Here is a 13530-nt window from a genome sequence, read left to right as displayed (position 1 = left end):
TCTGAAAGGTTGAATCACCTCTCTGAAGGCTTTAGTTGCTGGCAGGAAGAGCTTTCAGCTATAATGTGCTGGTAATTTTGGTATTTTGGCCTTTCCCCTTTTGCCTTGAGCCCCACCCACCACGGGAAAGTGGCCCTCAAGAGGTTCTCCAAAATGAAATTTGCCCTTTGGGCTGAAGGAAGTTCGGCCCACTTACAGTTCTCCAATCAGGAGATTACTAGAGGATAGATCACTGTGGCCAGCTGATCTCTATTGACGTGTTGCTGCAGCTGCTTACTCGGCCATGGCTGGTACAGTGTGCCAGTGTGGTGTAGTGGCGAGAGTGTTGGACTGGGAGCCAGGAGATCCGGGTTCTAGTCCCCACTCGGCCATGGAAGCTCCCTGGGTGACTCTGGGCCAGTCACAGACTCTCAGCCCAACCCACCTCACAGGGTTGTTGTTGTGAGGATAAAATGGAGAGAAGGATAATGTAAGCTGCCTTGGGTTCCTTGCAAAATGAAAAAAGGGGGAGTATAAATGCAATAAATAAATAAATAAATAAATAAATAAATACAAAGCATTCCATTCCAGGGAGGCTACTTGGGTCTTTAGCACCATATCTGGATCCAGAAGAACCACATATTGCAAACATGCTCTCTCATGAGGGTTGCAACCCTGTTCAGAAAAGGTTGAACACCACCTCCCAGGGCACAGGAATTATTTACTCACAACGCTTCCATCTTATCCAAATTCAGCTACCGTATCCAGCACCCATTACTGAATCTAGGCATTGATTCAGCACCGCCACAGCCTCACCTGACTCAGAGGATGACAAAAAATAGAGCTGAGTCTCATCAGTGTACCAGTGGCTCTTTATTCCTCATCCCCAAGTAACTTCACCCAGCAGATTTATACAGATGTTCAAAGGCATGGGTTATAGGAGGGAACCCTATGGACCCCATAGTACAAGCCAAAAAGTTGAACAGAAGACCCCCCAGGACCACCTTCTGGAATGGCTCTGCAGGTAGAAGAAATGCTGTACCTCTGGGTCTTCTGCTTTCAACTCGCAAACCTGCCTGGAAGGACATCACGATCAATGATATCAAAAGCCACTAGAAGTCCCATATCCAAAATAAATTTGTACAGGAAATAAAATCTGTGTTACGTAGTTTGTTTGTGTGTTTGTTTTTAAAGAACAATTTGTTGGGAGAAAGAATAGGGCTTGCGGATGAAAGGTATGGGTGTGTGGGGAGAATCTCTTTTTTTTGCAGGGAGCACCAAAATTCCCTGCCAGACCTACTTGCTACAGAGAGGCAAATGCAAGGTAAGCACAGTGTCTGTTCACAATAACACTGCTGGTAACAACGCAGCCCTTCATTATGTGGGCTTTTGCACCAATCCTGACTGTTTTTTCCCCTCTTTCTGTGTGTGGGTGTACATATACATTATGTGCACTTCCCTGAATGGTGAGAAATTCTAGGGGCAGCGCTACTCGGGTTTCATTTCCTGAGGATACAAAAGCACCAGAGGCCAATGGTGTTCTTGGGATATTTGTTTCTGTTTGCATGTGGAGGCTCCTTGCAGACACTCCTATGAGGTATCAGATCCCTTGAGAGACCCTGCACCTCCCAAGGCATCTTCAACCAACTCACTGCTCTCTCTTATCTCTCTTGTTTGTGTGAGTCTTCCAGGCAGCAAAGCTGCTGTTTTTCATACGCACACACCTAGTCTCTTCCCTGAGCCAGCAGGGTGGAACTTTCCCCCAAGCTCTGCTGGATATCTCCTTCGAACACAAAGATATTTCCAACTGTTTCCTAACCATTAGCTCCCATCAGCTGGCAGTTCTGGGCTATTAACCAGCAATATGCCTGAGAAAGGACATGTTTAGCCAGGATAGAGAAAGTGGCTGGATTCATACAACACGCTAACCCACACTCAGTGGTTGAGTGTAGGTTGTTGTTGAACTGCGGGTTGTTGTGTTGTCTGGGTGCAGCACATTTTCCACAGTGTGGCTTGCCAATCGCCCTGAACAACCCAACAACAAACCATGGGTTCTCAACGTGGCTTGTTTGAGAAAAATAAGCCACACTGCACGGTTAACAAGCCACCCTGTGGAAAACACGCTGCGTTCAGACAACATGATAACCCACTACAACAGCAACCTATGGTTCAACAACAACCCACTGAGTGTGGGTTAGCATGTTGTGTGAACTCGGCCAGTCTGTGTGTATCTAATACAGACACACATCTGCCAATGGAAGGTAACACTTCATGCGTCTGAAGAGGGCTATAGTTCATAATAGCATATGTCACAACAGATTGGTCTTCAATGTGACAGAATACTCAGTGTGTGCGTGTGTATTGTGTGTTAGCATTTTTGGTATGAAAAGTTGTTCCTGTCAAAATTCCATGCAACTATTAAAGGTTGCTGACAGCTGAGTCATTTCAAAATAAGTCCATGCCTTTACTAAAGAAAGTTTGGAGTGATTGGAAGATATGGTCTGATAATAAATCTTTCATTAAATGAATTAATATTGTCAGAACAAATACTCAAGCTACCAAAATCAAACTTTCTTTTTCAAAATTCCCCTGTTCATATTTCTGATAAAAAAACATGATAGGGTTGGCAAAATAGTCTATCCAAAATATTACATCAAATTAAAAGATACATGGCAATTGTAGAATTAGACCAGGCCTCTGGCGTCTACAGGACTTACACAACTCTGTTAGTTTCCACGCTTACAGGAAATAAGACACGAATGAAGGGTGACCTTGGGAGAGAGAATTTGCTGTGGAATCCTACAAAACTTTGTTGTTGCCTGGCTCCAGGCAAATAGGCAGGTGCCAGAGGGGACAAAACTGCTGGGAAGAGATGATGTGATTTGTAATTCGAAGATGTTTCCTCACAACCCACCAAACCACTTTCCCCTCCTCTATGCATTGCTTCCCTTTATAAATTCTTCTGAAGAAGTCCATTCCTGCGGTGGCTATCTTAGATGATCCATCTGGGCACTGGGCTTTCCAGCACTATGAAGGTTTTCCTGTGCACATTCCTGCTCCTGGTTCTCGTATCTAGAGGTTGGTATGACACAGAACTCTTGGGTTGTTGTTTTTCTATCTAGGAAGGGAAAGAGTAATGGCAGGGCTGATCCTACCATTAGGCAGTTGCCTCAGGTGGTAGATGCTGGGAGACAGCAACAAGGTGTTGGATGAGAAAGCTGTGTGCCACAGGGCCCAGCCTGTACCCCCTAAGCTAGCCTCATGCTTTCAGGTGTGGTGGAAGATGCTGTCCCATCATCAGTGTTGAAGAAAGAGTCAACTGCCAGTCCAGTTGGCTTTTGTATATAGAATGGAAGGGGAGCACCATCTTGTCCTTCGCCTCAGGCAGCTAAATGTCTTGAGCCAGCCCTGTGCAATGGCCTGGAACAGATGGAGAAGCAGGAATTGCAGATTCCACAGAAAGGGCAGGAGAATCAGAGTTGGTTCTTCTGAATTCTTGGAGAAGGAGAATTTAGCAGTTTGGGGGCTGGGAGTCGAGGCCTCCAAGTATTTGAGTGGGAGCGGGGTTTGGGTGTATAACCAAGTGGTTTGTGGGCATTTGATCTTTTTATTTTAGCCCTTTTATGCCAGCCCACTGGAATTATAACTTTGGGACATCAAAGGGACCCCTTTCTCAACCTGGTGGCCCTTCCAGATGTTTTGGACTTCAACTCTAATCAGCCCCAGCCAGCATGGCCAATGCTCAGAAATGCAGGGAGTTGTGGTTCAAAACATCTGGAGGGTGCTAGATGTTCTACTAGAGATCTACTGTAGATCTCTAGTAGCAAGGATTTCCAACTCTGAATTTCCAACAATAATAAAATGACTCCCCATCTCCACCCTAAATTATACTGCTAAAATGGAGACAGCTTGGGGTAACCAGGAGTGGATATTTGTGTAGAAGGACTGTGAGATCCGTTAAGATTGCTGTTCAAATTGCCAATGCTATACAAATAGGTACTGCCCCTCTCTGCATCAGAAAAGCATTATGACCCATATCATCATGACCCTTATCAGCTAAGCTTCCAGGCCAAGTGCCAACTAGGGATGTACAAATCAGCAAAACCTGAGTTTGCCCAGGTTCTCCAGTTTCCACCTTGAAATGCATTCTGATTTGTGTTGACATCACATTTCAGGCTCTCCTTTTTGCTTGAAAATGTGTGCATATTTTCGTGCACATTTTTCCAAATGTATGCAACAATTGCGTATGTTTTTGACATCTATCCATTTTTCTTCCACTGATTAAAATGTGTTTGTGCACATTTTTTTCAAACGCATGCATTGTTTCATGTACATTTTTCAGATGTACACATTTTTAATGCAATTTTTGATGCACAAATCGCACCACATTCAGTTCCAGGAGGTTGAATTGGATCATCTTTGGTCAAAAATGAACTGAAATGAATTTATCCCTTAACCTGTGTCAACTGAAGTCTGCTTCCTATGGTTTCCAGACTGAATGTTAAGAGTACACCTGATGAGACAGGGACCATAATAAATATCCCTGCTGAGAAAGATGGAGATCTTCTCCCTGAGATACCTTCAAATTGACAATGGGAAGTAAGCTATACTGAAGCCTCAGCCCCTGTGAAGTTTAGGTATCAGGTGTGCCACAATAGCACAGCCATCCAGTTTTCCAAAATAAGCTGGAATACCTTGGGTGTGTATTCTAACTACAACACCTGGCAGGTGTTGCTGGCCAAAGGACCAGATCTGTTATGTGACCTATGCAGGTGCAGTCTATAGAACAAGCCATTGGTCAGGCTGATGGCAGTTGTAGTCCAACACATTTCGAGGGCACCAGGTTGAGGAAGGCAGTTCTACAGAGTGTAATGTGATGTAATGGTTAGCACAATTGACTTTGATTTGAGAGATCCAGATTCAAATCCCCCTTTGCGATGAAGCTTGCTGGGTGATCTTAGGCCTCTCTCACTCTCTCAGTCCTACCTGGCAGGGTTGTTATGAGGATAAAATGGGGAGAGCCATGGATGCTGGCATAAAGGCAGGATTTTTAAAACAAAGTTCATTTCTACAACCATCTTTCCCTGTCTACAGCAAAATCTCTGAAATGTGCTTTGTGTCTGAATGATGGAGAAACCTGTTTAAAGACAAGCATCCAGGAATGCAAGTCCCAAGAGAACGCCTGCATCTCTGGTGTCACAGGATACACCCTGGGTAAGTGAGGCATATATGGCTGTTATATTGCTTGATCCCTAAGGCCATCTCAGGCTATATTGCTGCCCTAAGCAAAAATCCGTTTTGCTGCCCTGCCCTGCATCTGGTAGCAGGATGGTGATGGCTTGCATTTCGTTCGCAAGGGTTTTCCCAGTTTTAGCTCTCTTTTTTCCTCTGCGCTGTAAGTGAATGGAGTGAGAGGCAGGTGCTGCAATTTGGAAAATCACACAGGGTGGGGCACACATGCCCCCCCCAGACCCTGTTGTTTTGAGGTAGGGGGGCTGTGGGTTGTCCTCAGTGGATGTCATTCTGCTAGCGTAAACCTTCAACTGCTTGTGGAAACACTGTTGTTATCTTTGCACAAAGGAAACTCCCCACTACGAACAGAAGTGTCCCTGTGACACAGGAGAGATTGAAACAGTGACCCATGTTGTTCTGTACTGCTTTTCTACTGTGACATTCGTAAAACGTTTATTGATCCCATTCTATCTGAGCTGCCAGGACACTCGGATGCATTTTATGTCCTTTTATTTCTTTCTGATACAAAAAGCATCCTCTACTCTTATTGCTGCCGAATTTTTTGCAGCAGCAAGCGAAATCCGTCAAGAATTTACTCAATTCACTCATTAAATTTTTTTTTCTTTGAAATGTCTAGAACTTTTATAATTGTTTGGTTTTATACATATATCGTCTTATTTCCTGTTATTGGTCAACGTGTTCTATGTTGATTATTATGCTACTTTGGTCATTCCACCGTAATAAAGAGTGACTGATTGATCCTTGTGCAAGTATCAGATCCAATACTTTGATCTTGTTTGCACAAGTTGTTAGCCAAATCATTGTGCAAGGTGTTGCGTACTGCACCGTACAAGACATTTTGAAAGCTGTTGCACAAGCTGTTTTGCAGATCATTGCGCAAGACAATTACTCTTCTTCTGATGGCAGTTGTGCAACCACTGGCAGAACAATGCCAACTCCTGTCATTTTTCCACGAACATAATGAATATAACCCAGAACGAACAGAACTAGTGCAAGCAACAGCTAGCCTGGTGAAACAGTGCAACACCTTACGTAATGATTTGCAGAACAGCTTCTGCAATGCCTTATGCAATGGCTCATGCAATGATTTGTGGAAAAGCTTGTGCTATGCCTTGCACGGTACACTCCTATGCAGGTTTATGTCTTTGCGGAGGGACCATTGCTCATCCTTCCCCCACAAAAAGTCTCTTGCAGCCGATCACCCTAACCTTTGGTATCAGGGCTGCCCTTTTGAAGGGCAGCACCACCTACATTTCAAATCAAATGTCGGTGAAGTCTTGGAAGGGGAGTAGCTCTCTGGTAAAGCTCATATTTTGGGTGCTGAAGGTACCACATTCGATTCCTGGCATCTCCAGTTAAAAATAATCAGTTAGCAGATGACTGGGAGAACTCCGCTCTGATTGGACAGCCACTGTCTGTCAGAATAGACCAGGGGTGGGGAACCTCAGGGAGACAAATCCACACCTATTTCCCCTCCTCCTGCCCCCGTCCACTTTCCCCAGTTGTTGAGTGTTTGGCAGCTTCCCAGCTTTTGTGTAGTTTGTTCCCCCATTCTAAAAGGTTGACATGCTTCTCCTAAGGCTTAGTTATTGTGAGTAAGAGTTTAATGCTACAATACGCTGGGGGAAGGGGTTGTAATTTTGGCCCCACCCTTTTGCCTTTCACCCCACTCATCACTGGAACACAGCACCTGAGAGCTTCTAAAAATGGAGTTCAGCTCTCATGCTCAAAGAGGCTCCCCTGCTCCTAGAGCAGACAATACAAGGCTACATAGATAAAGTAAATCCCACTGTCCTCAATGGGGTTTATTTCCTAGTTGTGTAGGATTGCAGCCTTGGACTTTGTGTCAAGGCAAGGGAGATACAACAGAGGCAAGGAGAAGCAGAAAGGTAGCAAGGGGTGAGCGTGAGCATACCTAAGCTCATTCAGTAAGGTTGGCGAGCTGTGCTGTTAGAAAACATGGAGTTGGCTCAGAAAGGGCTGCCAGGTTGCCCATGAGGCTGGAAATAGATAGGAGTCACTGTCCTCTCTCTCCAGATCCAAAGAGGTCTCTTTCATTCTTTTTCACAGATGGTAAGCAGAAATTTGCCTCGTTCAAGTCATGCATCCCATCGAAACACTGTTACCCAAGCTATTCCGGCATTACTCTGGGGAAAGGCAAGTACACCCAGACTAAGACCACCTGTTGCAAGGAAGATTTGTGCAACAACGTAACTGTCCAATGTAAGTATATATAATTGCTTCTTATTATTGTTCTGAGGTTGCAGGGTAGGCATGACCGGGCACCTGCCAAGGGCCAACACCTCAGCAGGGGCCCACTGACCAGAGCCTCCTGGAGTTGCTCCTTTTCCTCAGGAGTTGCTCCTTTTCCTTTGTTCCAAAGGAGAAGCAGTAGATGCCACTGCCTGGCTGCTCACTGGCTCTCTGCCTGTCAAGCAGGCAAGCAAGGGGTAGTGATGATGAGAAAGAGGAAGAGAGGCAATAGCAGCTGGGCCTGGTGATGATGGTGGAGAGAAGGTGGACTCACTGCGGGATGGCATCCATTGAGGGTGCCTTGGCCAAGGGCTCCCACAAAACCTGGAGCCTTGAAAAGGAGCTGTAACATGAGGAAAAGCTTAACGTGATAGGAATATTACACTCCTGAAAACATTAAGGGGATAAAGAGTATCTTAAAAGACTATGGGTTGGTTGGGTGGATGCCTAACATAAGTCCCATTGATTTTGATGGGTCTGCTCTAAATATGACTTAAGCCTTGCAGCCAACTCAGTATGGATTGGATATCCAACACTTTGCTGCCAAAATCATTGACCGCTCTGTCATTCTGATCACATGATACCTCTTCTCCAAATCCCTATATTGGCTTCCTGTCCACTCCCAGATCCAACACAAACTCCTTGTCCTGAGCTTCAAAGCTCTCCAAGACCTTGTTCCCTAACCCTACCCCCACCCCACTTATCTTATCTCACAATACATCCCTGCCAATGATTTTTGCCCCACCAGTTCTGCCATCCTCCACCCCCCAAAAGTATCCTGCTCCCTGCCTTTTCTCCCTTGCTGCGCCCATGTGTTTGGAATTGCTGCATGATTCCACCTCTCTTATTAGAGCCTTTCTTTACAAGGCTTTTATGGTGTGCTCCTGATTCCTCACTCATGATAGTTCGCTGGTCCTTTACATGATGTCGTCATCCTCCAGACCCTCTCCCATGCTTTGCAACCATTATTGTGGTGTTTGTTTTTTCCTAACAAGGAAAGTCTGGTATTTTTCTCAATGGCATTATAGAAACCTCATGTATTTGTGCAATTATGCTATGCCACAGCACCACCTAGTGGTTGTGTAATGAAACATATAGAAAGGGCAGAGAAAGAAAAACCCTGGCGTCTTTTTGTTTGTCTCAGTGCCTCCCAAGAACACAGCTCCCAATGGGCTGCAGTGCCCAGCCTGCCTTTCCACGGGTTCAGATCACTGCACCACCAAGAAGACCGTCAGCTGCACCCACCATGAAAATCGCTGCATCTACATTGTCAGTTCTGTCACTGTAGGTGAGTTGGAAAAACAGAGTTGGCCCAGCAATGATAAAGCTTCTGCCTTGTGGCCAAACTAGACATTATGTTTATGCAACAAACTTTTGCATAAACGTTTGCTTTTGCATGGTTGATTTTTGTTTAGCAAATCACCAGCATGAGGGAGCTTTCTGCCTGTTGAGAATAGCAGGTCAAAGGAGGCATTTCTGACTGAGACTGCAGCAGAGGCAGAAAGTGAAAGACCCCCACTCCCATGCTATGGTCCAGATCTGGATCTTCTCCCCATTCACCTCTCCTGTTAAATAAAAATCAAATCCACAAGGGCAAACTATGTCTGGTATAGGGATGTCAGAGAAATCCATTTTGTGTGATGGAATTTGATGGGTTTTCCTAGGCCACTGCCACCACCCCTCCCCAGACTTTGTTTTGGTTCCCGCTGCAGTGCCTGACTCGATCTGCAGCAACTTGGGCCAGTTTCTGGATTTTCTGGGGATTTTGTCCAATCTGGGGGAGGTTTTGCCATTTGCCCACATTTCTGAGCAATTTGTGCAAATTGTGGCCAAATGTGCACAAATTATGCCCGAGTTTGCACAAATCTGGCCATAATTTGCATAAATTTGGCCATCATTTGCACAGATTGCTCAGAAATTTGTGCAAAGTGCAGAACCTTCCAGGGGGAGCAGGGGCGGAGAAACTGCACAAAAAAAGTTCCCAGAGTTTGGGGAACATCCTGCAGCTCGGCTTGCAGATGCAAAGTGAGTCGTACACACCATGGAACTCCATCAAGCCAAAAAAGACCCAGATTTCCCAGCAGCGGACATCCCTAATCTTGTATGGTTCTCAGACAGTTCAACATTGGGTGCATATGGTCAGTTATCACATTTCTCATGAAGTATATGCTAACAAAAGCTTACATACAGATACAAAAATATTGAGAAAGAAAAACAGAAAATTACAAGAATAACAAGGCAATCGTGTGGGGGCAGGAAAGGAAGAATCGGAGATGGAGAAACCACCAAGCCCAAAAGCCTGTTGGCTCACACCAGCAGGAGGAAGAGATGCACTTTCTGGATTTTCTTTCTTTTTTACAGATGGTTGTTTTTCTTTAGTTTTTCCCTCCCATTGGTCTTGTTGGGTTGGGAGGTTGCAGAGCAGAGCTGTATCGGGTGATACAGAGGATGATACAGAGCTGTATTTGATGATACAGATCAGGTGATACAGAGCTGAGTACAAGATAAGCCCCTGAAGAAGGAAATCAATATTTCTGAAACATGTTGGGCCCATAAAAAAAAGAACTATAATAAACCTTTTTCTATAGGCACCTGGGATTTCTCCATTTTCTTTTCTCCATTGTTTTTTCCTGTTAACCACAGCAACAAGCCACCATGCCCAGGTTCGCATGTCACCAGTGCAATTTCATCTAAAAGAAAGTAAACCTGGTAGCAGCATCTCAATTTCCCCCTGTTGTGGGGAAGATGCACGAGAAACACTTGTGTGTGGTCACACACTTTGTTCTTTCTTTACAGGTGGCTTCCAAGAGACGTCTGCTTTGAAAGGCTGTGCAACAAAGGCCACCTGTTCTGTCAAACCTGGAGTGATAGTGCTGGCTAATGGCTTGTTCATTAACAACATCACACGGGCTGATTGCTACCCCGCCCGACCATGCCCTTCTTGTAAGGGATAAAGATGGGAGCAGGAAAGCCCTACAGCTCTTCACTCTGCAGAATCCCTGCCATTTGTGGAAGTGGAGGATGGTGGCTGGGGGTCCTATTGGTCGGAGCAGGGTCTGGGCTCCAAACCAGGACTCCTGGGTCACCTTATTGGTGTAAGAATATGGAATGTGGGAAGAAGAGGCAGGGAAACTGGAATATATGACTGATTTGATTTTCATTGAATCATGACCAAAAATAAACAGACAAGGAAAATGTCATTTGTGTGTGATCTTTTTTTTCCAATAACAATTTGTTGTGGAGGAGATAATTAAATGCTTTGGTATGGAATTAATCATATTGCTGCTGTAAGTATGGAAAGCAAAAAAGGCCATAAAAAAACAGGTGTACATTAAAAGGCCATTTAAAAAACCAGACATACATTCTAGGCCAATTTCAGGAGGGTAGCTACATTAGTCTGTTTCAGCAAAGACAACAAATAGTCTTGCGGTGTCTTACATTTGTCCAAGGGGAAGGGTACTGCTGAATAGTCTAGCAGTATTTTAAGTGCTGTGTGGAACCTGTGCTTTAATTCTGCTTTGAGTTCGTTGCAGAAAAGTAATGCCACCACTGCACTAAAGGGCTCTAATATGGAAGCATCCTAGATCCAATTCATTAAATGCATCCTTGGTCAGCAGAACACACACGTATGTATGTATGTATGTATGTATAAAGGGGGAAATACTGTAGACAGTGGTGTAAATGCCCATGAAATGCAAGGGGCACTGTCTATGGTAATTTTTTGTAAAGCTTAAATCTCTACAAGGCGAGTCTGTTGCCCATTCACAACAGCAGTCATAGGTGACTTCCTGGAGTCACCATTTTAAGGGCCACTGTTTCAAACTACAGTTGTTGCGACCTTTAACATGGCAGCTTTTTCGCTCCTCTCTCTGTCCTGAATTTTGCTTGAGATCTAGCCTGATGAAGAGTCCTGAAGACCTCAAAAGCTTGCTTATGATTTGGTGACATTTTGGTTGCACCTAATAATGATATTGCCCTACTGTGGATTTTTCATCTGTGGATTTTAGATATTGACCTACGGTGGATTTTGGATTTGTTCTAGGTAATATAACTTTTTTTTCCATTTTGGTTAGCACCTTGAGAAACACAACACGCATACAAACCACCATTTTAACCACTGCTTGTAAAAATAGGCCCAAGGGCTAACCTCAGATACAGCAGTGTCTAATCCTTGTATAAACAGCCATCCCACCTCAGCCATGGACGACGACGGGTTCTTGGCACCAGCCAAAGGTTCCTAGTGTAAACTTTGATTCAGGAAGCTGCTTTATATTGAGTCAGATTATTGGCCTACCTAGCTGTCCACACTGACTGGAGACACTGGGGATTGAACCTGGGACTCTGGGAGTACAAAGTATATATTCTGCCACTGAGGTACAGCTCTTCCCCAAGACCTAACAAACATGTGAATTGAAATTTGGGTGGGGGTTGAAAAATGGGGCCCTGATACTGAGGGCTGTAGCAATTTTAAGAGAGGGTGAAAGCTGGCAAAAAGTTTTGCAGGGGGAAGATGTACTTTGATGGTAGTAGCAGCAGGGCTTTTTAAACCTACCCCACCCCACCCCCACATTAAACTTTGCTTCCCTGCTGCCAGAATTGCAGGCAGCAGCAGTAGGAGAGCTCCTTTCAGTGGTCCCATTCTCATCCCATCCCTCATGTCCCTTGGAATGACCTTATGACATGATATAGCATCGTCCCAAGGGGGATTCTGGGGGGAAATCATGGGTCCCATTTCTTGCCCAGGTGTCATGGCTTCATAGTGTTGTTCCAAGGGGCATTATGGGAGGAAAAATTGACAGCAGCCAGGAAGCGTTGTGCTACTGCCACTGCTTAAAGTGGCTGCTTGCAGTGGCCGCATATGGTGGTAGCAAATATTTAATAAGTCCGAGTATGTAAAAGGATATCAGAACAGAGTTCTACAGAATATTCACTGAGCATGGCCTAGAACTTTCGAACTGATGTAGAGAAAAATGGATTAGCTACCAAACTGTAAGAGCAGCTCAGAAACAACATACTTCCCTTTTTGTGAATCTTAATCTCTGTTTTACAAAGAGGTAGAGAAGCTTCAGTTTAAAGAAAAAGCTAATGTATAGAATGCCTTCCATTTAAAAAAAAAAAAAACAGCTGAGACAGGGCTTATGAAATCTGAGCCTGAAGAGAAGTTTTAAGAGGGAACAAAAGGGTTTGAGCAGTGCAGCTATCAAGACAGAACTTTCCGCCCCCCCCTTCTGCAAATCTCACTTGCACACAACTGAGAAAATGTTTCCTCACCCCCAATTCACTGCCTGTGAATGGGGCTGAAAATTCCAGAGATGGGCAGAATGTTTTGTGGTGCTCCTAGTATCAGCTACAACTGGGTGGCAAATGCAAAATCCCTCTCTGTAAAACACACACTCACACACAGACACACACACACACACACACACACACACATGCACCAAAGTGGCTGTACCTTTCTTCTCCCTTCTTCTTTCTACAAATAGGTGGCAGGTGTAAGCCTGGGGGCAGAGGAGCCAACAGGAGTTAGAGGGACATTCAACAGTCTTTGCTTGGCTTCATAACCCCCTCCCCCAAAGAAGGTTCGTACCAGGTAGGGATGTATGGACTGTGTAAAATCTGTTCCCACTGTACTTAACGGATTGTGAGGCACCATTCATTCCATCATCTGCTCATGGACAGAATTAGGTTTGTTGTCTGAATTTGTGCAAATTCGCATTTCCACAAATTCACATTTGCGCACATTTACGCATTCAAAAATGCTGCAATCCCCCAAAATATGCAAATCCCCCCCCCAAATGCACATTTTCATGCTTTAGCCCTTGGGGGAAATGCGTATTTTTGGCTTTTAAAAAAATATTTTGCATATTTTTCTAGTACTACATTTGCACAAAATTCAAGAAAGTTAGAAAAACTGTCTGCAAATCCACAGAATCCGCCCAACTGGGGAGAAGCCAGTCCACTGGGAAATCCACAGGTCGGACTCATAAAAATCCAAACTCATTTGTTCCATTGTGGATTTCTTCGACATCTCTGGTACCAGGCATA

General features: G+C 44.6%; 1 protein-coding gene across 1 annotated transcript; it reads left to right on the top strand.

Annotated features, from left to right (window-relative positions):
• Positions 1-2938: 2938 nt before the first annotated feature.
• LOC146337710 (phospholipase A2 inhibitor and Ly6/PLAUR domain-containing protein-like) lies at positions 2939-10684 on the top strand. The gene is made up of 5 exons (XM_084814345.1): positions 2939-3057; positions 5074-5193; positions 7303-7455; positions 8630-8773; positions 10282-10684. The coding sequence occupies exons 1-5, from the start codon at positions 2976-2978 to the stop codon at positions 10437-10439; spliced, it is 657 nt and encodes a 218-aa protein (XP_084670471.1). The 5' UTR covers positions 2939-2975; the 3' UTR covers positions 10440-10684.
• The last annotated feature ends 2846 nt before the right edge of the window (positions 10685-13530 follow it).

This window comes from Heloderma suspectum, chromosome 10 (genome assembly GCF_057233095.1).
Source record: "Heloderma suspectum isolate Gila_16-S chromosome 10, 16-S_ref, whole genome shotgun sequence".
NCBI classification, from domain to species: domain Eukaryota; kingdom Metazoa; phylum Chordata; class Lepidosauria; order Squamata; family Helodermatidae; genus Heloderma; species Heloderma suspectum.
Note: the sequence above shows the minus strand (reverse complement) of the source record. Positions and strands in the feature narration are given on the sequence as shown.